At 39.6% G+C, this 26,455-nt stretch overlaps 1 protein-coding gene across 5 annotated transcripts; it reads right to left on the bottom strand.

Moving 5' to 3' along the window:
* Window positions 1-430: 430 nt before the first annotated feature.
* Window positions 431-26,348, bottom strand: VPS39 (VPS39 subunit of HOPS complex). Of its 5 annotated transcripts, none has more exons than XM_071427305.1 (26): window positions 26,330-26,348; window positions 22,497-22,562; window positions 21,718-21,744; window positions 21,219-21,283; window positions 20,412-20,454; window positions 19,321-19,415; window positions 17,993-18,091; window positions 17,208-17,300; window positions 15,877-16,060; window positions 15,247-15,367; window positions 14,772-14,892; window positions 13,866-13,995; window positions 12,554-12,696; window positions 11,565-11,708; window positions 10,855-10,996; window positions 10,522-10,608; window positions 8,488-8,561; window positions 7,822-7,920; window positions 7,479-7,596; window positions 6,868-6,996; window positions 6,299-6,401; window positions 5,359-5,404; window positions 4,872-5,021; window positions 4,584-4,718; window positions 3,870-3,961; window positions 431-2,584 (listed from the first exon to the last, which is right to left on the bottom strand). In XM_071427305.1, exons 3-26 carry the CDS (start codon window positions 21,734-21,736, stop codon window positions 2,509-2,511), a joined length of 2,508 nt encoding a protein of 835 aa, XP_071283406.1. In that variant the 5' UTR covers window positions 21,737-21,744; window positions 22,497-22,562; window positions 26,330-26,348; the 3' UTR covers window positions 431-2,508. The 5 variants fall into 5 exon arrangements, with proteins under 5 accessions (XP_071283406.1, XP_071283402.1, XP_071283403.1 ...); XM_071427301.1 differs by lacking the exon at window positions 26,330-26,348 and adding an exon at window positions 24,342-24,517; XM_071427302.1 differs by lacking the exon at window positions 26,330-26,348 and adding an exon at window positions 23,571-24,161.
* Between the last annotated feature and the right edge of the window lie 107 nt (window positions 26,349-26,455).

Genomic DNA, 26,455 nt, shown 5'->3' with positions numbered 1-26,455 from the left:
ACCTACAGCCCAAGCAAGTGCAAACCTGTGAATCTAAACATTTCCTGATTTGGTCACACAGAGCTCAACATCCCTCCCCAGCACAAAACCACTCAAACATCACCACCCAGAAAAAATTTGTCAGTAATTTTAGTGTTCTCTAGTAAGTACATATTTAATGGTATAATGGTGTAAGACTTGCAAAAACATTATTCAAAAAGAGAATTCAAAAGGGGTTTTAGTAGGATTTTGAGAACATTCACAAGCATGTATAAACTTGTAGATTTAAAAACCTACATTGAGAATTGCCACACTTGATTTACATGCAAGGGGAATACTGAGATACTGCACTGGGTCTGACTTCCAGGAGAAAGTGAGGTCTAATATACAAATAAAAATAAAATCTACATCAGCCCAGAGAAGTTTAACTGCACAATGACTGAAACACACACTGGTTCACGATATTTATTACAACCTATTGCTTTAGATAAACCTGCTGTATGGTTAGGAAACCCAAAGCACATTGTATGAACCAACAAAAAAAAAAAAAAGTACAGCACAAACCACATCTCTGTAAAAGGTATGCAGTGGAGATGAACAGAGGCACAACTTTAGTCTTGTAAGTAAGAGTACAATGAAGATCCTGGTAACAGATAATGAAGGCAAATAAAAATCATACTACCAGACTAAACATAAGATAAGTAAAAATCAGAGTAGCATTGTTATATCTGTATACAAAGAATGCAAGGTCTTTTTAAATGCCCTTTCTTCATTCTCTATGACCTGTAAACACAACTCTCCCAAACCATCTTCCCTCCGTACCTGAACTAGTATATAAAGATCTATACAGCATGTGCAAATCTAGTGTAAGTATTTTTAGGCTCTCTTCTTCAAACAGAAGAAATACAAGTTTAAAAACATTAACACCACAGATTCCCTCTATCCAGCCTCTGCAGAAAGTATTCAGTAGCAATACTGCCCAAGACATCCAAGCAAAACACTGGACCAAGAAATCCAGAAGAATGTATAAACAATAAATACAAACACATATGAACAAGGAAAAAACAGTTATCAAGGGAAACTCTTAACACTGGCAAATGAAAGTGAATTAGGACTCTTTTCAGCCTACAGCAGATCTGTTGCTAAAAAAAAACCTCACACGATTTAAGTAAACCTATGATGTTAACTGAGGTTCAACTACACTTTAGGCAGACCAGATTTCTTCATCAGCTTGATCTTTAAGATGTGATATCTGGTAGTTACATGTCATGCTCCATACCACTTAATAATGATTTATTTATAAGTATTGCTAGACCAGGATGTTGGGAGTCAAACAGTCCCTCCACTGGGTTATTTGCTACTGCTGCCTTTTCATTACCACTCCACAGATTCTTTCTGCAACAAACATTTTGTCCCTCATACCAATCTGCAACTGATTAAAGTTTCTGAAAAAATAAGTTAGACAAAAATATTACAGTCTAGAGTGAGTATGGTACAATTTAGTTCTTGTGTTAAGACTTCTGGCCCAAGATAATTTTAAGAACAGTACCGGCCTGAACAGAATGCAGTTCTAGAGCATTTCAAATACACAGATGTTGAAACAGTCTGGATTTTACTTCAGTGTTGGAAAGTGAACCAGAGACTAAAGAATTTATATACATAAGTCTCAAGCATAGTCCAGAAGCTCAAGCAGTAACTAGAGTTCACTCCTTCCAGAAATTGCTTTACAGGATGTTCTTTGTTTTTTCCTTTGAGTGCAGATGTGAACTTCTTCCAACAGTCTCTGAGCTTCCACTCACATTAAGAGTGAACAGAGTCAGTGCAAACAACACACAAGTTAATTCAATTTATAGTTCTCAAACTAAAACAAAAAGGAAAAAAAGCTTCTTAGTGGTACCTAGCATTTCTCTGATTACCTCCTGTGAAACAACTTACCAGAAGGTCAGGCAAAACCACCGAATATCAACAGAGAGTCCTTTGGCCAGCACTTAAATCATTTCTGTTGCTGAGATAAAAGTTGCACTTCCTAAGTCTGGAAACAGACACAGAAGCCTCCTCTATGACAAACATCTGGTGATCTCCATGCAATGCTGATATGGCTGCAAAGACTTTCAGGGAATTTTCTTTTTTTGAATAAATACTTACATACAAGGCCAAATCACAACATTGCCACCCTAAGAAAGTACATTTTATTGTAAGACTTGATTTGTGGTGAACGTCCAACAGTTGTCTAACGGTTCATTTGCAAGGCTGGAGCGTGTTACAAAAGTCACTACAAAAATCAGTTTCTATTCTTCATCTGAGGACTGAGAGGTTCAGTGTAGTTGCCACCACTGTAACAACATGGGTAAAGTAATTTTCTAGTAAATCAACATTGCTGGGTAGGTACAGTCAGTCCACAGATACAAATGATTTCTACCCAGTGTAAGAGAACCTAGCAACAAGCCTCAAAACGCTCAGACACATCAACTTCTTTAGTCATCAGTACTGAATTTTGTATAAATGTTGGGATTATTGACCATGACAAGGTCAGGTGTCCAGTGTGTTGACTTCTTTGGAGCAGAAATAATGCACAACTATTGCGTTAGGGTATCGAGCAAATGCACTGTAAAGAGAATAAAACACAAGCATCAGCTGTCAAGACAAACATTGTTTTCCATATTCAAACAAGAGCATCCAACTTGGGCAGAATTAGAGAGAGACACATGATAGTGACACTTTTTTAAACTATAGCCTGAACATATTAAAGAGAAAATAGAGAAAAGAATTCTATGGATATTCTAAGAGGTTTGCTTGGAGGTTTTTAAAATCTATTTTCATTTCTGCAGGCACATTTTACTTGGAAGTCACTGGCAGCAAGTTAAAGACTGAGGGACAAGCTTCAAAATCTTGCTGAACTTAACAGTACCAGAAAAATTCTATACTATCAAAACAATATTGCATATGCAAATTTTAATGCTGAAGCTACATGCTGAATATTAAGAAGAAAAAATTTAGTATGTGTAGCAATATTTAGACTGTGTATTAAAAAATGTTTTGGGAAAAGAACCTTTCCCTATCATTGTTAATGCTACTCATATCTCAGAAGGGCTCCCATCAAGAAGAAAATAATGACTGAATCATGTAGCATTTCCCTCCACTTGAAAGAAAAAAAAAACAAAGAAGTGCAAATAAAATTTGCATTCTATATTAGCTACTAGGAACGGTAGAAGAAAAGTTCACAGATTTACAGAATATTCTGAGTTGGAAGGGACCCACAAGGATAAGAGTCCAACTCTTAAATAAGTGGTCAGTACAGTGATTGAACTCACAACCCTGGTGTTATCAGCACCATGCTCTAACTAACTGAGCTCATCTCAGGGTCACTGGCATCCAAATAATCAAGCAAATTAGTTCTACTTTTAAACATCCTAATGAATGTACAAAACATAAATTGCTACAAAACATAAATCAGTCAGGAAGCCATGAAGCCATCAGATATAGAAAACTACACGTGTATTTCAGCTTAAAATTCTTTATATCATCCTCCCCAATTCTAGTCAAGAAGTAGGTTCTTAGAAAGGCAGTGTCCTTACAAAGTTTTCAAAATTCAGTATGAGGACCAATTTCATGCCTTCCAGAGTTATGAAATAAGAACTCTTGGGAGTTTCTGAAAGGGTTTTATACTCCTTTGTTGCAAGGCGGATTAAACTCTTGCAGCAAATTCACTGACCAAAGCTTTAAAGTATTCCTAACCATTCAGCTAATAAATGTAATTTGTAATTCAAATACTCTTCAAACAGCTCCCTCATACTGCTGTTCTCTCTGGCTATACATACATCCAGTTTTCCAACATTCTTAGTTAAAGTGTACCAGATTAATATTTGATTCAGTTTACCCAGCTCTCTCACCTGTTACCTATCTTCTTTTTACAAACAGTGCACACCTTCTCCTCTGTAATTATGCACTTTACTTGCTGATGCAAGATCCGCTCCTCCTGGACCTAAAGAAGGACAAAAACCCCAAGCTGCTCAAAAAGCAATGCCACGCCTTGGTCTGATGAAACTGCAAAGCATCACAACATTTAACTGTCAGTGGCTGTATCTACATTACCAACTTGTGCAGCACAAAAGAAGCTGTTCTGTGGAGCAGAGCAGGTGGTACTGAACACCCAAAACCCACACTATATGAATCACAGGGTTTTACTTTTACCTTGGTCCACAGCCTAAGGCATTCAACCACTAAAGGAGTGTTAAGATGTACAATTGAACTGCTTTCCCCAGTCCAAGCTGTCTGAGATGATTCTGCAGTGCACACCTCAGCACAGTAAGCAAAGACAAACACCTCATCCAAACTAAAATGAATGTACACACCATCTCCTGCAAAAAGGATGTTCAAGCTACATAATTCCCATTTAATTTCGGGTGCATTACAGCACTGTCTACAGGACACCCATCCCCTATAAGAAACAGTAAATTTCATTTTGAACATATTTTAAAATATGTTCATCTTTGTTGCCATCTTTTGTATGTGCAATGGGTATTTTCCTGGGGCAAAGAAGTAACATTTCCTCCATCCTATTATGTAATTGCAATACCAATCAATAACAGGTGGTGGATGCTTACCCTCAGAAACTCTGCATGGAGAAGGTTCTTGAGCACTTGATTAAATCTTTTCTTCTGAGCATTTTCTTCAAGTACTTTCTCTAAGAAGATGCGAATCTCACTGATCTGTGTATTTGCTGGGAGTAGGTTTATTGCCTGGAACAAAGTTAGAAAAAGTTAAGGAGAAATAGAGACCAAAACAGAATAGAAATTGACACATTTAGATTGACACATTCCATTCACTCGCCTACTCCAGTACCTTCTGTAGCTTCCTGACAACAGCACAGAGTACTTACAGATCTGACTTACCTTAGTGGTATCCAGTTTGCTGTGGTGCAGTTCCAAAACCTGCAGAGCAGCCTGCAGATTGGCTTGAGGCTCCAGCACCTCCATCTTGATGGGTCCCAGGCAATGAACACTGGGTGGGGAGAGATACATGCGCAGCAGGGACAGATACACCTGCAGCACACACAAGGGAAATTGTTGCACCTATCCACAGCTGACAGTGCTGGTAAAACCCAGCAATGGTACTAAGTTATACCCCTGCCATCCAAAATTGTGCACTGCTCATTTAAACAGCTCTTAATGTAGGCTCAAATCCAATGATACAGTAACATTCTCAACAAAAAAACACCCCACGATGATCTAGGAGTTCCTAAATTCCAAGAGATTATACACAGGTTCCTATACACTACACAAACCCTGAAGAAGTCTATACAGAGCAAGAACTTTCAAGTCCTGAACAAGGTGTATATATATAGCCTTCTACTTCCTTACTGAACAAGAAGCTACTTACATCTTTGTTGCCATCTTTGTTTCTGTCATAATGTTTATGGCAGTAGCTAGAAGAATCAACAGAGAAGAATTAAGAGAAATACAGAAACAGTTACAGGACCCAAATAATTAGTTTACAGAAATTAACATTTAATTACTACTGAAGTCATCCAAGTTAAGCGACTGTACACTTAACTGATGTGCAGTTTGATGAATTGATTCAGATCAATTCATCAAACTGCACATCAGTATTACACAGTTCACTCTGCATCACAATGCTGAGAGAAGCAAAGTTTTGTGCAAGTCTCCCACTTCCAATCAACTTAAAAAGCCTTAATGCAGAAGCCAAATAGAATTTAGCTGTGTAAGAAAAAAGAGGGAAAAGATATCCCCAATCAACACATCACAGCATAAAAATCTATGTGTATATATATCTAATTAGTCTATCTGAATCACAAGCAGCTATGGGGAACAGGTCCCTGTGTTCAGATACACCTGCCAGTGTTGGGTAATTCTATTTTTACCTGAGTACTTCTGATTCACTCAGGAGATTCCCTGACACAAAACACATAAAAAAATGCTGTATCTTCAATAACAAGAGTTCTTTTTAATGTAGGCTAGCGAACATCTCTCCAAACAGAAAGGAAGCAAAACAACACACAAGATCACAGACTAAGGACAGTTAAAAAAGTATTAACTCATTGATGATGGTCATATTGCTCTAAAGCACAATGAGAGCACGAAAAGGCAAACCTCAAGGGGCCAGCAAGCAGCATCTGTAATAAACAGACACCCAGAAGAGGTTCAAGGCCAATAAAATGTGAAAACACAGAAGATCGTGAAGACTTACAATGTTCATGGCTCCACATATAGCAACATTTCACTACACATCCTATCCACAGAGCAGTCAGCAAAATAAGTCTTGCAAAAATGCAAAAACTATAAAAGAAAGGAATCCTTACTTTTCAGCCATGTTGGTGTCCTTCAAAATATGAACATAAATAAACAGAGCTTGCTCATGCTTCCCCATTCGACCCAAGAGCAGAGCACGTTCTTCTAGGAGACCTAGTGATACCATGAAGGATTAAATCAATAGCTATACAGAGAAATTACAAAATTAGTGCCCAGACTAACAGAAGGAAGTATTAATCTGTGCTCAGGCTACAGTATGAGTTATACTGACACTCTAAGTCTACATTTCACACTAGTCTCAGAAATCTTTTCTGAATTCTTAAGTCACCTTAAGAAACAACTACCTTCAGATCTATTGAGCAACTCAGGGTAATCACAAAGTTCAGCTAAATAGCTGGGAGATGCCACAAGGTCTTAGGTCAACAGTTAGAGGAATCCTGCAGAAACTGGTAAACTCAGTTGTGCCAGCAAAAACAGAGTTAGGATACACACCAGTGGCCTACAACTACAGATAGAGTCATCGTCTCTATTTCTAGTTTCCATGACTCTATGATAAGTGAGGAAGTTTTGCTGTAAGCAATAAGCTAGGGTTTAGTTAACCTACAGAAACAGAACTCACCATCAAAGGGGAAGTCACTGATAAGTCGACTAGGTTCATAGCAGCTGGACTTCTCCAGAAAAAGCAGCAGCTTCTTCCGGTAATCCCCCAAGTCTCCTCCTTCCTCCCCAGCAGGCACTGGAGCTCTATCTATATGAAAGAAAACAACATTAGCTAAATTATTACAACTAACTCACTACACTATACACTAGTCTGTACTAGAAGACACACAAATCATTATGAAGAGGAATAAATGATGATAGAACTGTTACATGGGTTGGGGCTGTCATGTACCTGCCAAACTAACTTCAGCTCCTAAAAACACATCACGTGGCTGGTTAAACCAATACTCAAGTTATTCAAAACCCTTCCCTACCCTTAACATGCAGAAGTCAGGGAGCAGTAGCTGCCATTCGACTTAATTATGAACAAAGTGTTGCTTGGTCCCTTAAAAGGCCTCTTGAGAGGCAACAAACTAGACTGTCCTACAAACCCACATGTTTTCCAGTTCCCTCCATCACTAAGGTATCTTATGCTGGATCTCAACAGGGAAGGATTACAACATGGAATATGAAGGCTCCCCTTTGCTCTCCCATACTCCTGGTCCTCCCACCAGAAAAGGCTAGACATACCTGCAGGGAAAGAACTGAGATATTCTTTCATTAAGCCCTGCACTTTCTCACAGTACAGCTGGATGAGACAGTTGTGGAAGTCCGCACCAGTTTCTTCCCAGACATGAATGATGTGCTCCTGTAAATACATGTTAAGGCTCAGCTGTAGACACTTCCTCTGGGATGTAATTCTTTATAAGGAACAGTTCCATGCTTGCCTTTACAAAGCTTGACCTCAGGATTTCATGTATTTTAATTATGTTTTCTTTGCTCAACAGGCTCCAGCTCCTGAAGAACTAAGGTCTTACAGGTAATATTTTGTTTTACTGGAGGTAAAATGCAGTAGTAGAGATTGAGTTCTTACCAGGTAAGGAATAGTCAAGCTTTTAAAATTTTCTATCAAGAAACTGAGCACTTTGTCTCGTGGCAAAGCTTCCACTTCAGGGAGGTCTTCTGTAAATATCTGTTAAATAAAATTTTATTCCAATTGGTGATTTTCTTTTCTTAAGTGCCACAGTATATTTTTCTCTTGAGGCACTGAAGCCCAGCATATCATCACATGTCCAAAGAGTAAACAAGAAGTACAAAAAAAGATCTGAGCAGCTTATTCAGGCACTGAGAACTTACTTCACATCTGAAAAGACTATCAAACATCCCCACTTCTGCCCGAGTGAACTCTTTTCTTACAGAGCCCAACACCTCCCAAATACAGGGAGCCAATTTTATAGGCAAATCAACACCTGACATTTAAATACTCAATTAGGCTCTTGTGCAAAAGTGTGGCATCAATAACATGTTCTATCAATATCCTAGCTATTTATTATAAGGTCTTCCGAGAATGGAAAAGCATAAGAAAAAGTGAAAGACTGACCTGTTTTATCTACTGCTAACATGAGCACTGAAGCCAGAAAACAAAAATTATATATTTAATTTGGTTTAGCATTAATGAGATTCTTACAATGAGTTATCCCAATTCCATATACTGCACTAAGAAGGTCAACAACAAGGAACCTCTTTCAATCACACTAACCTTCAGTCCATCTTCAGGAAAATCTCTTAGCACCCAGACAGAGTAGGAAAATACCAAGTGCAAGTTCTCTGTGCCTGGAATACAAAAAGCAGCAGTGCTCATTGTTAAAATTCTAACTCTCTATCTATTCACAACACAAGCAGATGCTTTCAGAGCCAGCAAAGCTTCATTTACATGAAGAATCCAGTTGTTGCTCAAGTCAAGCAAATCACTCATCCCAAAGCTACAATTTCATTGCTTCACAAACATGATTTCAAACCAAAACAAAAATTAACTCAAATACTAAGTGTCACCAAATGTAAAGAATTCAGCCCAAAACCAAGATCTGTTGCCTTAATCACATTCCAAAAGTCTTCCCTTTCAACTTGTTTTAATTAGGGTACAGAGGCAGTGAACTTTTCACTTGTCTAACTTCCTTCAGTCCGTTTCCAGCCTGTCAGTCTAATGACTTCTACAGCAAATGGTCAAATACTTTATAACAAGTAGTAAAGCATCATAGTGCTGAAGTAACTGGCATAGAAACTACATGACAAGTAACAGCTTCTCAGCTTTTAGCAAAATGTAGGACTTGCCCCTTTAAAAAGAATACTATAGTTTGGACAATTTGGTTCACAATACTAATAAAACACGTTAGGAAACAAGACTTTCCCCTCACCCTCCTGCTCAGAATCACTGAGGCATTTGCTGCCTGAACAACATAACACAATATGACAACACTACACAAGAAACAGAAACTTAAAGCAACCCTATAAAAAGGCAGTCATTGTTTGCTTTTCTCCATCCCACAATATTTAAAGCAAGCAGCATCTTCATATTAGCAGAATTCAAAAAATAAATTTAAAAAATGCAGAGGATGTGCACTGTAAAGTAAAACAATGAAATAGCTCCCAGAAGAGCCAATCTAAAAGTTTCAGTAACAAAAGTGTGACTTGGCAAATGGCAATAAATTTGTTGGCCTGAATTTTGCTGAACTCTATTAACTTTCTGAATTTACAGGGCATACTGGCCTCACAGAGAAAATTTTAAAGACAGGACAAGAAATGGAAGTAAGACTCTGTTTTACATGAAAACTAACTCCTTATAAAGAAATGTGACATTAATTAGAATAGCCCCCTGCCAAAACACTGATCAAGGTGTCTTTGCTGAAATCGCAAGCAAATCAAACATGAAGTTAAAACCTACTCAAAACAGTGAGAACGTCAGGAGGAGAGAAGCAGCTCATTAAATAACTACCAAAGCTTATTGATCAGTATACTAAAAGGAAAACACCAAACTGCCCCACAGAACAACTGGCTCCCTCAGCACATAACATTCATCTGCATGGGGATTCCCACAGGCCACAGGAAGGGGATTTCTCAACTTCCTCAGTAAGAAATCCTTAATTTAAACATGAGCTACAATAGGAAAAGGTTCTGCAGAACCTTTTTTAAAAGATAAAAGAATAATGCAACACAGAAAACTATCTACCACCCCAGTAAATAAATAATTCTCCTGCACAATGACAAAGCATATTGTTGATGGTCAATCACACAGCTAATATTTGCTTTGATGCAATAAACAAGTGCTTACTCTATGACACAAGGCTAGTATTAAATACCCATCAGTAATACACACTTGATTTAAAAGATCATAGCTACAAGCCTGGAGGAATTTGTAATTACTTGAGAACTACCTAGAATATTGCATTTAATCCCCAGAAACTGACAGAAAAGAGTAGATTAAGAGCATTTTCTACTTCACTCAGAATTATTTTCTACTTCACTCTTCATCACTGGAAGAAAATTCAAATTATATTTTCTCCCAGTGGATATTTTAATCAGAAATAAGGAATGTTTACCAAAGATATTTAAGTTTCAATGAAACTTGAATCCCTTGAGCTAATACTTGAAGGTTGCATTATGCAAGAAACCAAACAAGATAACAAGGATACCCTTTCAGCTTGATAAGCCTCCAGAAAGCTGCCAAACAGTAGAATAACCACTAAGCCAAACAAAAATAAAAACTCACAAAAACACTGCTCTTCTTCACACTCACCCAAATGCTGCAAATATTGCACTGTCCTCTCATGACCCTTCAAAGGGGAGTTGGCTTTCTTTGACTGATCCACCAGTACCTGTAATGCTTTCAAATGAAAAGAAGTCAATTCCTTTGTAACTGCTAGCTCCAACATGAAGCACAAAAAAGTGCATTTTCCCTGTTATGCTATTGAAGACAAAACAAAGAGACCAAATTGTAACAGGAACAAAAATTTAATCACAAGATAGCAATTAAACAGCCTCTTCAGAATACTGCCTACTTAGTGAAGTCAAAACACAACACAAAGAACACATGCTTCTACTCCTTCTCCTCCCCCAACTTGAAAATTACCTTTCTCATGCAGACCTTTTTTCTCATACAGTATTATCAGCTCACTATACTTGTGTGCCTTCTTTAGTACATGCTCACTCTCCTCAATATGGCAGTGATTGTTCTCCAGACGTAGCAGTGGTGCCACCAGTGCTACATTTGTCTGCAAGAGAATAGGGAGCACTTAAACTTCACTGGAAGTGTACCTTCTAAGTGTACAGTACAAAACAAGCTGGAAGTGGGGGCAGGGGATGAAGGCAGCCTCACAGCGTAAGAAAAACAAGAAATGACAGTTTAATACCTTACAGTAAGGTCCATGTTAATTTCTATAATTTTGAAGACAGAAAGAAAACAACACACCAAAGCTACTCCCCTTCAACAACAGAGGTCAGGCTTTGAAAAACATCAAAACAGCCAAGATCCTACTTTCCTCTGTTTACCAGTATAAGGCAATAAAAGCATTCATTAGACCTTCAAAATACACAGCCACAGCCACTTTCTTCTGACAGAGGCAGCAACCAGGGACAGACATCTGCCTCATTCCCTGAAACTGCTTCCTGACCAGAGAGGAAACTAGTTAATGCTCAGATTTTACACATTATTTTTAGATCAAAGAAAGACAGTTGTGTGAGCCTTTCTGCAGTAGCTCCTTATCCTCCTCCTTAAATGTTTCAGTCTGAAATTCCATCAGAGCTCCCACGGCAAAGCCTCTAGGTCAGACAGAAACTCACATGCAAGTAACACTTTAAGAGGGTGGTATCAATGATTTGTAGCAGCTTCTTTTTGGATTTGATCGTGGGTGTTCCTTCCATGAGGGGTGAGGTACTGGACTGATGATCAGAATCATTTAGCTTCTTCACTAGCTGACTCCTTTTCTGCAGGACAACAAATGAAATTTTAACAGGAAAAGATGGATTTCTACAGCTCACCTCAGCAGATATAACCCACCATCTACAAAGACTAAATTAAGCCAATTTAATAACTTCTTTTAATCAACTGTTTCCCAAAGAATTTTATTGTCGCTAACTATTAATCACGAACTTTACAACCATATTCAGGTGTATCTATTTTTTTGCATATTTATAATTTTGAAAAATGTCCAGAGTCTTGAGAAAATTGTCAGAAGGAAATCCTGTTAACCTGAGCAGACATTTTAGAGAAGTCAGGAAACATTTGGAAAACAATTTAGATTTTGCACTACTAGGCATAAAATCTATCCTCCTTTAGGCACAAGCTTCCTTTTACTATACTAAGGATGGCAACCAAACAATTCAGGTTCCAGTTAAGACAAAACAAAGAGGGCAGGAACTTAAAAGGCCCATTAATTCCCCTTCTACCTTTTACTACATGCCCTCAACCTATCTCCTGGACAGAGTGCCGTTAATAATAATCACTGAACAAAAACAAAAAAAATGAAGTGCTCAAGTTCTCTTCAGCAGGATACTAGAAATAAAATCCTGGACTCATAGTCAGAACCACTCCATAAGGAAATTTTGTCCAAATCACACATGATGTTTTCCACATATCTGTGGGGTATCTCATGTGTTCCACTTCCCCTGCTCACTCAGGGGCTGCTGCCACATTTTCCAGCCATGAAGACAGCCCATTAAGGCTAGCATGACAGAGCTGGGCTAGGTGTACTGTTTCCAGCACATCAAAGCTAACAAAGCATGCTAGAACTGAGTAATCCTGCTCTAAAACCAGGTAGAGGAGCACTCACTTGAGTTAGGTAGTCTATCAGAGCTAAATGTGCCTTCTCCAGCTCTGCCCCAGAGAGCCCTGGCAGGGGGTTGGGATACTGTAGCTGTTTCCTGTAATCTGTGGGCAGGAGGTCAGGATACAGACCCATCACATGAGTGGGATCTATGCAAAAAATAACTGGTATTAGTAACCATTCATATTACTTTTGCAAACTTAGAGTAAGCTTATCTTTCTAACAGAGCAGTCTGCAGTCTACTTGTACATCCACAAGGTTCTAGAGTCTAAATAAAATTTGTTCATTAGAGAAAAGAAGCTAAAACAACACAAAAGAAGCAAGAGTAAAACATGTTTCGAAGTCCAAGCACAAGAATTTCCAACCTGCACTTGGCACACTTGGAGGACAAGCCATTATTACAATCTTACTGCTCTTCTTGCAGATTCCTAGCATTAACCTCTCTGACAGTAAGACGGGATTTCTAGGAACAAACAATGTTTTAAGAGTAGATTTAATGCACTTTTGAAACAAGAACTAAATAGTACCATCTGTAACTAATGCACACCTGTTTTCACATAACTTAAGCAAATTCAAAATTACTATCCTCTAATTCAAGCTCAAAATACTTTGAGTTCTCAGCCCTTGTCTTTCACTGTAGTTTTCCAAAGTAAGTATTATGTAAGCATCATGAAAATAAACTATAGGTTTAAATGCACATGAGAATTCTGCCACCAGTAAAAAGAATCTCAGTCTTAAGCACTATTCTATGGTACAGTTCAGTCTTCAAGCCCTAGTATGACCTAGTATCAGAGACTACCGTGACTTCCAAAAGCACAGGACAGCTACCTGATTTCAGCATCTCGGCTAAACCAAGGGTTAAAGGTCCTCATCTGAGTCCAATGATTTTCCAAACCTACAGATGTTCCATATTTTTCATTCCAAGCTACAAGTAGGCTTTTAGCAGCTGCCGAATTCAGCTTCAAAGGGTCTGGGCACATGCTGTGCATGCTTTAAATAGCCAAGAATACAAAGATATTCTGTAAAAAGGGTAAAGTCCTGATTTAACTTAATTTAAAGTGTAGTTTATTAAGTATTTAGTTGTACTTAATTGTGTAGTTAATTAAGTTATTAAGTAAGTAATCACCAGCTCAACCAAAAAAAATAACTAAATAGCTGCCCAGGCTATTTGCTGTTCACAGGGGACTGATCTGCACAAGATAGCACTGTTTTGAACTAAAACAAAACAGAAAACAAACAAAAAAACACGTAAAATAGCCAGTGAACTTGACTTCATTCCTCCTAACTGAAGTGATTCAATGCCAACCCAAGCATTTACCTGTACCAAGCTTTGCAAAAACTTGCATGGATTCATCAAAGCGCTTCTGGCAGAACAGGTTGAAGGCAAAGAGGTTCTTTATGTGGTGGATTTGTTGTCGCTTCTCACTATCTGAATCATCTTTCATTTCCTGCATAGAAATTAACAAACATTAAAAACTCTCAGAGTTTACAGGAGATAGAAACACCCTGGAGAATTAAGAGGAGCATTATCCTGTGGAGAGAGTAGGAAGAAAAAAGATAATCTCTCAAAGGGAACACTGCTGGTGCCTGTCTATGCTTATTGTGTCACTGAGGTAACCTGCAAGGTCTGAAAGCTACTTCTGGTTACCTCTATACCTGCTCCATCACAGCAAACGTCTCTTCATTCATTTGCCTTTTCAAATTTTTTTTTTCAAGTCAGCAGTTCAAAATGCAATTAATTAAGGGGAGTTTCCAGAAACCAAAAAATTTTAATGCAGTAAATTGAATAGTATAATGAAACATACAGCATCAGTATCTCTAACAAATTATTGTTTCAGGAGTAATATTATGCAAAAAAAGTTCATGTGACAAAACTCACAACTCCAAAATACACTGTTTTACAAGCAGTCTACAGACTCTGTAGCCCAAATTATTTCAAATTCTAAAAGAAGGTAGCCAATCAAACAGCTAAAAGATAATCTTTCATATACAAGATGATTTCTCAAAATCTACACCACAACAGATCAATATGGAGTAATGGCAGCACAAAACTAAAACTTCAGTTTCAACTAAGTCTAGAGTTTACCAGTTTGTGCAAAGTGGACAGTTGGGAGGTTATACTGACTGATTACTGGACTCATTATAGTTTACCAGATGGCAAACATCCCTTTGTATACTTGTGCACAATTGCATCCACTGCAAACTCAAGTTTTTGAGTACTTACTGCCAACTGCAAAGCCAACTCAAACTGCTTGTCCTGCAGAAGCTGCTGGATCTGTGTGGCTATGGACACTGGAATGAGCCTCCAAACAAAGTGATTACTTGCCACATATATAATGTTTGTGCTGTAAACAAGACAAAAAATGTCAATTATTAGGATTCAGTGCTCAGAAAGAAGGAATACCCTATCCTAAAAGAATCCCAATCCCATAATAGAAACATGCATCAATGCAAGAGCAACTGGAGCATTACTGCAAAGCAGAAAGAAGACTATCTCCAGTGTCACAAATTCTTAAAGACCCTCAATTCTATCCTTTCCTCCTCAAGGTATGGCCTCCACCAATCTCCATAAAAACCCAATCGATTGCTTCAGTGCCACATCTGGTGAGATGTCAGAAAAGCTGCTCTTCTCCCAGTTTTTCAGCATGCTACATGCAGCCAGCCAGCCTGACAAGAATGGCAGTGAGTTGTATCAATACCCTCCAGAGGTGATGAAGCGCGGCCTCTGCAGCTCGATGCTCTGCACCAGCAGCCGGGGCTCAAAGGTGCGGATCTCCACGTACCTTGGCAGGACAGCAATGATGTAGGGAGGCTGGTGTTCTGCTCATGAAACAAGGGAAACGTTTCAGCTGATTGGTCTCAAGCATTCCTGGAAACAAGCTATGACTTAAGGCTTCTCTTCAATTTTTCATCCCCCTGAAATGTGCCCCTTTTACATACTCAAAACAAAACTCAGTGCCTGACACTGACAGCAATTTGCTCACAGAATACTATACCAAGCCTTTTGCTCATCATTCACCATAAGGAAATTCTGAGGCACCCAGATCTACAGTGCTTTAACACACTACCTTCCATTTCAGACCTTGTCCCTGTATAAAAGATATGGACTACACCTATTTTATGAGAGAGGCACACAGACCACAAGCAAAGAAGGCTAAGAAGCAAAAACAAACAAAACCTTCCCCCGAGTACAACTTAAAATACTGTAGAACCTGTCACACTCCAAATCCACCTGGTTTCATAATACTGCAAATATAATGATTTTATCACATACACAAGAGTAAAGAATTAAATTTAAACAAAACCAAAAACAAACTGCTACTTCTCACCCATGGCTATAGGAATATCTGTCCAATTCAAGGCACATTTCTGAGTACAGACCCCTTCTTCATTAAGCACAACTGTTAGATCATCTTGGCCAACTGCAACTTTTCCATCTGCTACAGGAGCTACCAATGGTTCTAGCTGCTTCCCTGTGGGAAACAGTTCTTTGATGGATCCTTTTCCATCCACCTAGGATAATAAAGAACATAAAAAGAAAAAAAGTGTTTTGCACAATAACCTTTTCTTCAAAGCTACATAAGACTAAAGCAAAAACCCCTAGAGGGATTTTGCAGTCCAGGATAAACACTAACAGGACAAGTGCAAATTTTAAATTTCTGCATATCATAATTCATCCTGCTTATACATCATTCTGAAATAAAAAAATATTACTTTTATGTCTGAGGTGATGATAGTAGCTGAGCACCAGTTTATCAAATCCATTATACCACAGCAGCAAAACTAGCTAGTCTCGAAACCCTTCACTTAGGCCAAAAGTTTTAACACTTTTATTCTGGCATGAGTGAGCACTGCCGCATAAAAAAAACCAACTAACTAAAAGCCTAGAAACCTGCCTAGCCATTTTCCCCTGAGCACCTACACAACTACTCCTATCACTAGAATGGCAGGAATCAACATCTAGGAGAGCACTGCAGAAAAGCACCCCTTCTTTTGTGAGCAGCATCAGTTTCAAGTGACTGTAAAAATTACGCATGGTTTTCCTTTTGACTACAGATCACTGTTGCCACCCATGTGCACACATGTACATGTATGGTGCACCTTATCTTCATCCTATTTTCCTGTAATATCAGCAGAAGCCAATTATAAAGGCAGAAAAAAGAATGAACTATAGCTGTAAATGAAGTCTAAGTGGAAACTGTAATAGTAAATTAACAGTAAGTTCAGAGGCTTTCAAACAATTACAGTTCAGCTAGAGAATGAAAAATGAAAGAATGGGTAAGCTTCGCTGTATGCCAGATGAGTTATTCTTGGCCTCTTTGTCCTTTTAGAGCTAATCTCATTTCTTAATACATAAAATAAAATGCAAACTGAGCTTACACAGACTGTTGCCAAAACAAAATGTATCTTCCCCAATTCCTTTTTTCTGCAAGAGCTGCAAACACTGGTCTCAACAGCAACAAACAGAAAATGACTTCCTGACAAATATCCATTTAAAAGGACAGGCTTAAACTGCCCTTTCCAAAGCCACAAACAGCAGAAGTACCAGATGCTGTTTTCCATAAATCTGTAAGATAAATTCCTGAGCACAGGAGCAGCCTCCATAGTGTCTGCTGCTACCCAAATCTTCTTAAAACACTGTTACACAGCCCCGTCTCACCCGTATCAGGTAATAGTCCCTCTTGAAGCCTACACAGATGGAGTTTTCACACCATGCCATAGACTTGGGTACATCAGGTACACTGAAGTCCCCCTGAGGAAAACAAGTTAAATTGGTTGTTATGAAAAGCAAAAGTCAAATCTGGCAACACAGAGTGTAACAGGCTGCTCTCTTGTTGACACCATATTCCCCACCACCTGTGCCCAGCATCTACTGCTCAAGGAATGGCAATATTCAGCAAAAAGGCTAGACTCATATACAGTAAAGAGGTGTGCTCTGAGTTAAATGATCATTTTTTAGTATAAAATTTTCTAGTAGAGTATTGTAGCTGAAAAGGCTCTACCCATTTCAATTAGTTATTTTTTCTTATTCCAGTATTCACAACTGCAGCTCTCTACACTTGTCAGAAACTATCTTCTGACTTAGTGATATACTTAGAGTAGAAGTGACATACTTAGAGTAGAAGTGCACCTACTTCTATGTTTTTGCAAGGTATGCATGCTCATATATTTCACTTGACTTTCAAGTAATTAAAAGTGTACTACAACCAGAACATTAAAATACAGCACACAGCCCTCACTTTAACTTATGAAACTATAAATGCCATTAATTGGCATTGATTTCAAACATGTGTTTTCACTTCTCTGCTGCTCCATTGTTAAATTTCTGCAGAGCCAAAAATCAATGTTCTGAAAGTCAGCAATGGCACGAGTATCATGGCAAGCAGTGAAGAGCAATGACCCTCCCTGCTGAGACATGCTGGCTACAGAAAGAACACAACTCACCTGGAGCTCATGGAACTCCCTGTCCTTCCAGAAATAAAGCTGGAGCTTCTTACGGACTGCCACACACATCCTCAGCACCTCCTCCCCTGTATCTGATTGCTGTGAAAACAGACAGACCTAACTCACAGGCACTCACAGGGAGCCAAGTAAGGTAAGACAAGACCAAAAGACGCCTCTGCTAGAAGAAAAGCTGTCCACTGAAGAGCAGCCTTGTTCATCCATAACAGAAGAGAACTCCCCAAAAAAGGAAGTATGGGAGAGGGAGGAAGGAGGCAGGGGAGGTGGCAGGATACTTAAAAACTAACTTTGACAGGGACTGTGACATCAAGGAAATCCAAAAAAACTAAGAGAGCACAAAAGGCATACACACACATACAAACAGAGGATAAGTAGAGAGCTATCAGTTCAACCCTGAAACTAGGATAAATAGCTGGAACTCTATGCAGTATAGGAGAGATGAGGATATGGAACACAAAGAATGTGTTATACTAACAGATAAAACCATTAATAATCTAATATTCTAACCTGTTGGAAACGTTTCTTGACAAGAAACACTAGGAAAGCTAAGTGCCTGGACATACAAACAACAAGCCACTTTGCAATGACCAGACGTAAAGGTGCTTTGAAAGACATTCATTTTCATGTCTAGAAAACCCTAAGCACTTCCTAGAAAATATTTAACATTAAGCTCCCATGGGGCAAAAATGCAAAAAATTATAAAGGGCACTAAACCATCTCTTCTGATTATGAAAAAGATGTCTGAATGATATGGGCAGGCTAAGAAACTCACTTGACTAGAAATTGCTCACTCAATGAACCAGAGCAAATGAACAGAGGACTGCTACACCCTACAGAACCATTTTAGGGCTTCAATCTACCACAACTGCTCTAGGAGTCCTTGAGCCAATAAAGAGAAACAAAAAATTTTAAAAAACCCATATAGAATTGCTTGCAGAAGGAAACCACAATGAGCTAGTGCACTGGCAATGCAAGGAAAGGAAATGGCTTTTATATTAAGGGGACCTTTCAAAAAAGAAGAGTCAAAGTTAGCATTGGACAAAAATGCTTTGAAGTCTTGTATCAAAATTTCTGTATCAAAAGCTGCAATCACAACATGCACAGGAAAATACCTTGTGAAGCGGAGTAAGAAAAATAATTTAAAACTATTGCCTTAAGCAAATGCAGTAGGTACTAATTTTAAAAAGCACTAGTACCCAAGAAATTTTCATCTAACACAAAATAACAAACCTAATCCATACAGCAACATGAAAGATGAATCTTAATTACAAACAGTAAAGACATCTGTGCAGCTGTATTCCTCCCCTTACCTGGAGATCACAAGTGAAGAGAGATGCACCTTTTGCCTTTGAAATTGTGGTGATTTGTTGAAATGTCAACAGGTCATGGACGTAAATGTTATTTTCTGTTTCAAACAAAACTCCAATTATTATTTAATATTTTAATACATGTAGAGGTGTTGCTAATTCAAGCAAGTTACCGTATTTTATGTTCATATAAAAAAGAACTTGTGAAACTAAGAGCTGCAAGAAAGGAAAAGAAGTGTTTTCCCAAAAGCTGAAAAATGCTAAGACACATACAAATACAATAAATGCAGCAAAGAAGACTAACAGCAGCATTGGTAAAACTACAGGAAGGTACGGCTAACCAAGCAGGGGAAGGCAGAGTGGAAGGGACAGCAAGCAGGCCAGAACAGAGCAAGCTCAAGAATGGAAAATTGCATGACAAAGATCATTCTAAACTGGCTCCTGAAATTAGTGGAAAATGAACAGCTGAAAATGTAGGGTACTGTTTTTGCATGTACAAGGATGCAAGCAGCAGAAATCTACAAATACTGGAGCTGGAAGACTTGGGACTTGGAGATCATAAAGAAGTGAGTAGTAATATAAGCAAAAAAACACACTAGAAGATCCAAAGTTAAAGAAAGCCAGAGCCAAGCAAACTTAAATCTTCCACAAGACACAAGAAGACCACATCTGAATATAAAGTGAATTTGGTGCAAGACATCAGTGATAAGTTTGATACATCCAGCAAATTTAGTCAGAAGTTTCAGTGCCTATCCTACAGTGCACACAGATTCACATGCATGCATATACATGTACCTACAGGGGCCAACACAAACTGTATTTTACACAGACACTTTAGAGCATGCACCTACTTCTTCATTCCTAATCACAAATCAGCATTAATGCTTTGCTCTCCCAGCTGGAAAAGCTGCTTCTCAATCTATGCTGCTTAATGCTTCCTCTGCAAAATGCAAAGCTTAGCTCTACACAATGACTTCTCAGCAACCAGACTACTATGCTGGTGTATGGAAAGAGTGCCACATTCAGACAAGTAACTGCATCTAGAAGAACTCATTAAATATAAAATTAAATATAAAACACTTTTCTTCACTTACCTAATAGACTGACCAAAATTTTAAATTGAGAAACAACATGGATCTGAAAGGGAGAATGCTGTTAGTGACTCCATTCATAAACTAAAACTCTCAATAAGGATTGATTATAGATAGTCTAAGAAAATCTCAAAATAATAAGAAGGGCATTTTTCCATGAGCAAGCTTCCTTCAGCTATTGCAACTCTTTTCAATTACACTGAAAAAGGTTTTCAGTGTAACTTTTCACAAGCTGGCATTTGCAACCTAAGCTGATTGAAAAAGTTTTAACATTGTTATGTTACTAGTACAAAAATACTTCTAAAGCATACACAGAGTGTTGCATCCTGAGAGAGGATCCATAATCTTTAAGATGTTTTTCCTGGAATCAATATAATCATTGAGATGAAATTCTCAAAAAAAAAAAAAAAAAGAAAATGGCAGCAAGACTGGTAGTTATTTTATTTCTACATTTCAAGTAAGTGGAATTACATTCACATTCCTATAGAATGTCATCTGAGAGTCAAGTAATACATTACAGTCTGTTGATGTATTACCATCATCTCTACAAATATTCATAGAACAATTGAAGACCTATTGCTAACAAAAGCCCAAAATAAACCTGCAAGTTCCATTCCTGCTTTAGCAATCAAACCAAGCCTATTCTGTTATGAGAAGAGTGGGCAAAAACATCTGGCTGTTACACCTCTAAGAAAATCTTTAGCTTTGGGAAATTTTTTTGTTAAGCACAGCAGAGATTGCACATGTACATTTGATATTTCATTTATTGGCTGAAAACTGTTCCCACATCAAGAAGATGGTATTTCCTACCTGTTGAATCTTCTTTGAGAAGTTCTTGTTGGATTTCTCTAGTGTCACTTCAAACCTGTTGCAACCTATCAGAAAGATTGAAGAGGGTATGTAAACTGAAGCTGCTCATGACTCTGTGTGTCTTACACTAAGTAAATTACAAATAATTATGAAAGCAAACTTGGCCACTTAACACTGGAAGAATGACACTTAAACACATCTGCATTTAAATGCATCACAGGGTCTTCTACACAGTCAGGTGAAAATGTAAATTACACTTCTTGTACCCAGCTGAGGGCCTCAGCAGTAGTTACATTTCTGCCTTGCCCAAGTTTTACATTGCAAGCATTATATTTAAGTAATTTGAAACCCAGAGATACAAAAATATACAGAAAGATTTTATCCACACTACTCAAGTATCAGTAACTTAAATTGCTAGGATGCACATCACTGCAAAATAGACAAGGAATAAACACTACACCACAAGGGTTTTAAAGGAGTTTTAGGGAGAAAGACTTACAGACACTTTCTGATGACATAACCTCTCCTGCCATTGATGCAAAAAAGGGGGAGAAATTTACCATGTGAGATAAGACACTAGCAACTCAAGACTAGCATATTCCAATTGGACAGACAACCTACAAGTTTCAGAAAAATCAAGCTGAATTCAGTCTCTAGAATCCAAGTAGCTACAAATATCCTTCCAAGAGCTGATGAACTTGGAAACTTACATTTGGTGTTTACTTTCCTGTGTCATGCTACAAAATACTACTGCATTCAAAAACATCAGATCCTACATAATAGCAGGTAATGTGAAATACAAACATCTTTAGAGAAAATCAATTTTAACTAAAGCAAAAATAGAATAGTTCTATTTGTGGCATTCCTAGAACAGAGTATGAGCACTTAGGACTCCCAAAGAGGAAGGGAAAGGGTAAATACCTGGCAAAACAAGTTAGTATTTATCCCTCTTCCCCATCCATGAATTTCATGGACCCAGTGAATGTATTTGCTCTCTCACTAATCCAGTCATTAAAGATAACACACATCAAAAGTCTGGCAACTCGTACACTGCATTGCTTTTACACATATTTGTACACTGTATTAATGAAAATTAAAGTTGCTTACTATATATTTAAACACAAAGAAACCTGAGCTAAAACATACTTTACATACATGGAATTCTATATAGGAAAAAAATCAGCAATTTTAACTTATGTTAAAATCACTACAGCTCTAAAAGTGCAGGAAATAAAAATAACAATCAACTTTTTTGGGCCATTCTTAAAATCAACTTACCTACATCTTTCTTGATCCTGTAAAGCAGAAGATGCCCTTGTTTTGTACCAACAAGAAGCCATTCCTCTACAAAGACAGGAGAAAAAGAGTAATTAGTTCAACAAAATTTACCCTTCACAACTGTGCTGGTTTTTGCTGGGGTAGAGTTAATTTTCTTCACAGTGCCTATTATGGGGCTATGTTACATTTATCAGAACAATTGGAAACTTGCTTCAAACACCAAAAAAAATTTTCTGTAGTGACTACACAGGTCTCCTATCATCTCTCCAGTGGGAGTGCACAGAAGTAGCTTTAACTCTCAGGAGAGGATAGCCAAAGAGCAGGCAGTAAAACAGCATAAACAGCCTGGCCATCACATCCCGCTGGATGCTTCTTTATGTCATACAGACATAAAGAAGCAACTCATTGCATCTTGTGTGCCATCAAAAGAGGCAATAAACTATTCTTCAGACATTATATTACCTCTCAGAGAGGAACTGTGTTACATAATGGGAAGTACTGTCAGAAAGAAAAACAAGTTTACGTGGGTTTGATTGTTAAGTTTTTTAAGTCAGGATTTTAAAATGCCTCTCCTCTATGTTTGGAAGGAGAGTGTGGCAGCTTTGCTTAGGTTGGACAATCTAAGCTTAGCTTTGCTTTGGTCGGACAACCAAGAATCATTCAAGATTCATAAAGGAGGGCCTTTTTATACAAACTCTAAGGCACAGTTTCAGACTCATCCTCTTTGCAGCACTTATACCATACAAAAAGCATAAAATCTTTACAGGCTCATGAAATATGACTGAATTTCTTCCTCACTGAATATCATACAGGAAAGCAGCATACATGGATATTTCCTTCTACATCTACTACTTCCTCATCAACAAACGAATTTGCATTTTAATAAAATCTTATTTCCTGCAAGGCCTTTCTTCTACTACTTGGTAGAAATATTGTAGAGACAGAATTACACATCTTTCTTACAAAACCATACTACTATAAGTCTATATATTTAGGGTTTTTTTTCCTAGTTCAGCAAAATAAACACATTCAAAGAGAGAAAAATAGAAAAGCTGTAATGCAGGAATAAACTACCTTCACATCCTCTCCAGTACATAACTCCATCATAAACCTCCATGAATAACAGGAGTATTATCATTCAGGATGTAATTCTTAAAACAACTAATCAGGGTCACAATTCCATAGAGTGTGGAGGTTTTTAAATTGTCGACTTTGCATGATGGTGCTGATTTTACATCCGATGGCACCTGGTCACAGCTTTGAAAAGCCTTATCAAGCCTAAACATTAGGACAGCTGGTGCAGTCACCTGACCAAAATCTTGACTCTCAAGTATGCCCAAAAATAAAACCCACAATTATATATCACTAACACGTGCAAACGTATTCGAAATCTAAGACTTCAATGCACCACCGGCCCTCCAAATCAAGTTTAAGTCACAACACAAGGAATGCTTTTTTAGCAATAAAGTAGGCGGCCCAAGGTTACAGCCCCGGGAGTCCAGGCAGCCTCCCCAAAGCCGGGCTGCGGCCGGGCGGGCAGGGCAAGGCAGCGGGGCCCGCGACCGCCGCCGCTCCCGGGAGCGGAGCTCGGCACCGCCGGGACTGGGGAGAGGCTCCGGCGCCCCGGCACGGCCGGCTCGGTCCGGGGGGCGGCAGGGCCGCGGCCACTAAGAGTGCCGCCGGCCGGGCCGGGCGCTGCCACCCCCGGCCCGGGGCGGGACGGGGCGGGACAGGGCAGGACAGGGCAGGGTAGGGCAGGGCAGGGCATGGTGCGGCAGCCGCACGAACGCTGCCGGGACGGAGGAGCGGAGCGGCTCGGGCTGCGGCGCGGCCCCTCCGGCTCACCCCAGGCCGCCAGGCAGTCGATCTGCAGCGGCAGCTTCTCCAGGATCGGCACATGCTCGAAGGCGTCGTGCATGGCGACGGCTCCTCCGGCCCCGGCTGCCGCCCGGCCCAGGCACAGGCGGCACCGGCGGGAGCGGCCCCGACGGAAGCGCCCCCGCGGCTCCCGCCCCTTCCGGCAGCGCCCGCCCGGCGCCGCTTCCGCACCGCGTCTCCGCCCGCGCCGGCACCGCCCCGCTTGTCCCGGCACCGTCCCGCCCGCCGCGCTCAGCCCGCCCAGATTGTGCCTCCGGCGCCCCGCGGACTCCTCAAGGGTGCTGGCACGGTCCGGGGGCGTTCCACCAGGAACGGCGCCCTGTCCCAGCCCCAAAAACTGGGCTCAGCGCCGGCATCAAACAGCCCGCCCCGGGGGCTCGGGCGCGAACGGGAAACGCGGGTCGGCACGGCATCGAGGGGACCCTGACATAAGCCTTATGCATCTTCATACAGCCCGAAATTGGACAGGCTGTAGGAAACTCTCGTCTTCCCAAAAGGTCACTACAGGAGGTGTCCGGTTGCTGTTGGCTACCACAAACCACAGAAAATAGGAAAGTCACCCGGGATGCAACGGCAAAAATTGACCTGCATAACCAGATGAGAGCAGCGAGACATATCTTGCAAGCACATGTCTATTTTTTTGAGGTCATAAGTTTTGCTTTAATGAACTTATCCTATTAACTCGGCCAGTGAATATCAGTCTCCAGGAGGAAATCTTTCTTGTTAGTCTGCCCCTTCCAGAACTGGCCACGGTTGCATTTATGTTTGTCATGGAGAGGTGCAACGTTCACAATCACTGACCTAGAAACTAAACTAACTATACTGAACTCAAAAAGCACATGGTACTAAATTCTCCAAGCATCTTTACCAACAAAGACCACTTTTAGAAAACAGGGACTGAGGATGCTCTGTGCTGGAAGATCAAAGCACAGGAATGGGAGAACAAGCATGGCATTGTTGCATCCAACTTCTTTCCTCCTCAGGAATGAACATTTTGTGCTAAAGCACAAAACTGTGCTAAGTCAGATCCCTCCTCACAGACAGCAAAACTCCAGATTTCCAAAGGTGCTATGGCTCAGGCATATAGCTGTCTTTTTTAACCAAGGATCCCACAAAAGGAAAAGGGACATGGCACCAATTAGTGAAAGGAAATGTTTCAGTAACACTGGCTAATAATGCCTTCCATGTTTGTAGTCCAGAGAGCAAATGATTTGTGAAGCATTACCCTCTTCAGACTTTACAATGTAGCATACAACATAAAATGCCATATACAGTGAACACGAGATAAATAAAGCCCACAAACTCACACACCCTACATCTGCAGAATAAGATAAACATAACCTTCCCTAGGTCTTATGATCCTGACTCAGTCTGTGCCTATCAAGCCTCTGGCATTTCTCTACCAGGGCATGTGATCTCTTACTCACTCTCTACTTACCTCCTTTGGAGTTCCTAACAGGGACATCTTGTCATCCTAACAAAAAGCTGGTCAACATCATCTTCTTTACTATGTTTCCAGTTTTCTGTACGGTATATGCTACAGATATATGCTACAATTCCAACAGCTACTTCTCACAAATAAACAAGCAAATCTATACAGAACTAATTAGGAACAAGAACTCTTAAAACACTCGTGTCAGACATTTACTTTTTCTTATTACAAGCAGCTTCTTGAAAAACTCTTGCAGATGTCAGATCATTTCTCCCTCCAGCTCACCAAGCCTTCAGAACAGCTGGCATGGTCTGTTTTTGAAAGAAGGAGTATAAATTTGAATTGTCTTCCCTGACTACATAATTAAAGGTAACAACCCGCAGGATTTCTGGTTTCAAGCATTCTAGCAAGCTAGCTCACCGAAGCTTTCCCAAGTTTTTCCAAGTCAGGGAGCCAACACGTCTTTGGGAGCAAGATCAGGTTTCAGAAGAGGCAAAGATCCGTATAAGGACATCCAACATACCTGACCGAACATGCTACTGAGGGAGAGGCCACGCTGCTGCAGCCTGCAAACACAGCAGCTCTGCTCCTCACCCACAGCTCATGCGCTGCCATCTCTCCTGCAATGCCAGTGCCACAGCCCACACAA

The sequence above is a fragment of the Agelaius tricolor genome, unplaced genomic scaffold, assembly GCF_023055355.1.
Source record: "Agelaius tricolor isolate 1412-34295 unplaced genomic scaffold, bAgeTri1.0.p SCAF_5, whole genome shotgun sequence".
Lineage (NCBI taxonomy): Eukaryota > Metazoa > Chordata > Aves > Passeriformes > Icteridae > Agelaius > Agelaius tricolor.
This window is presented reverse-complemented; position numbering and strand designations above follow the sequence as displayed.

Coding starts and splice junctions, on each gene's coding strand:
- VPS39 (XM_071427301.1), bottom strand. CDS start 24,414: ATGCACGACGCCTTCGAGCATGTGCCGATCCTGGAGAAGCTGCCGCTG. Junction 17,301..17,992: donor GGGAGTTCCATGAGCTCCAG/GTGAGTTGTGTT, acceptor TGTTTTCCTCAG/GGGGACTTCAGTGTACCTGA. Junction 14,893..15,246: donor CGCTTCATCACCTCTGGAGG/GTATTGATACAA, acceptor TCTTGTTTACAG/CACAAACATTATATATGTGG.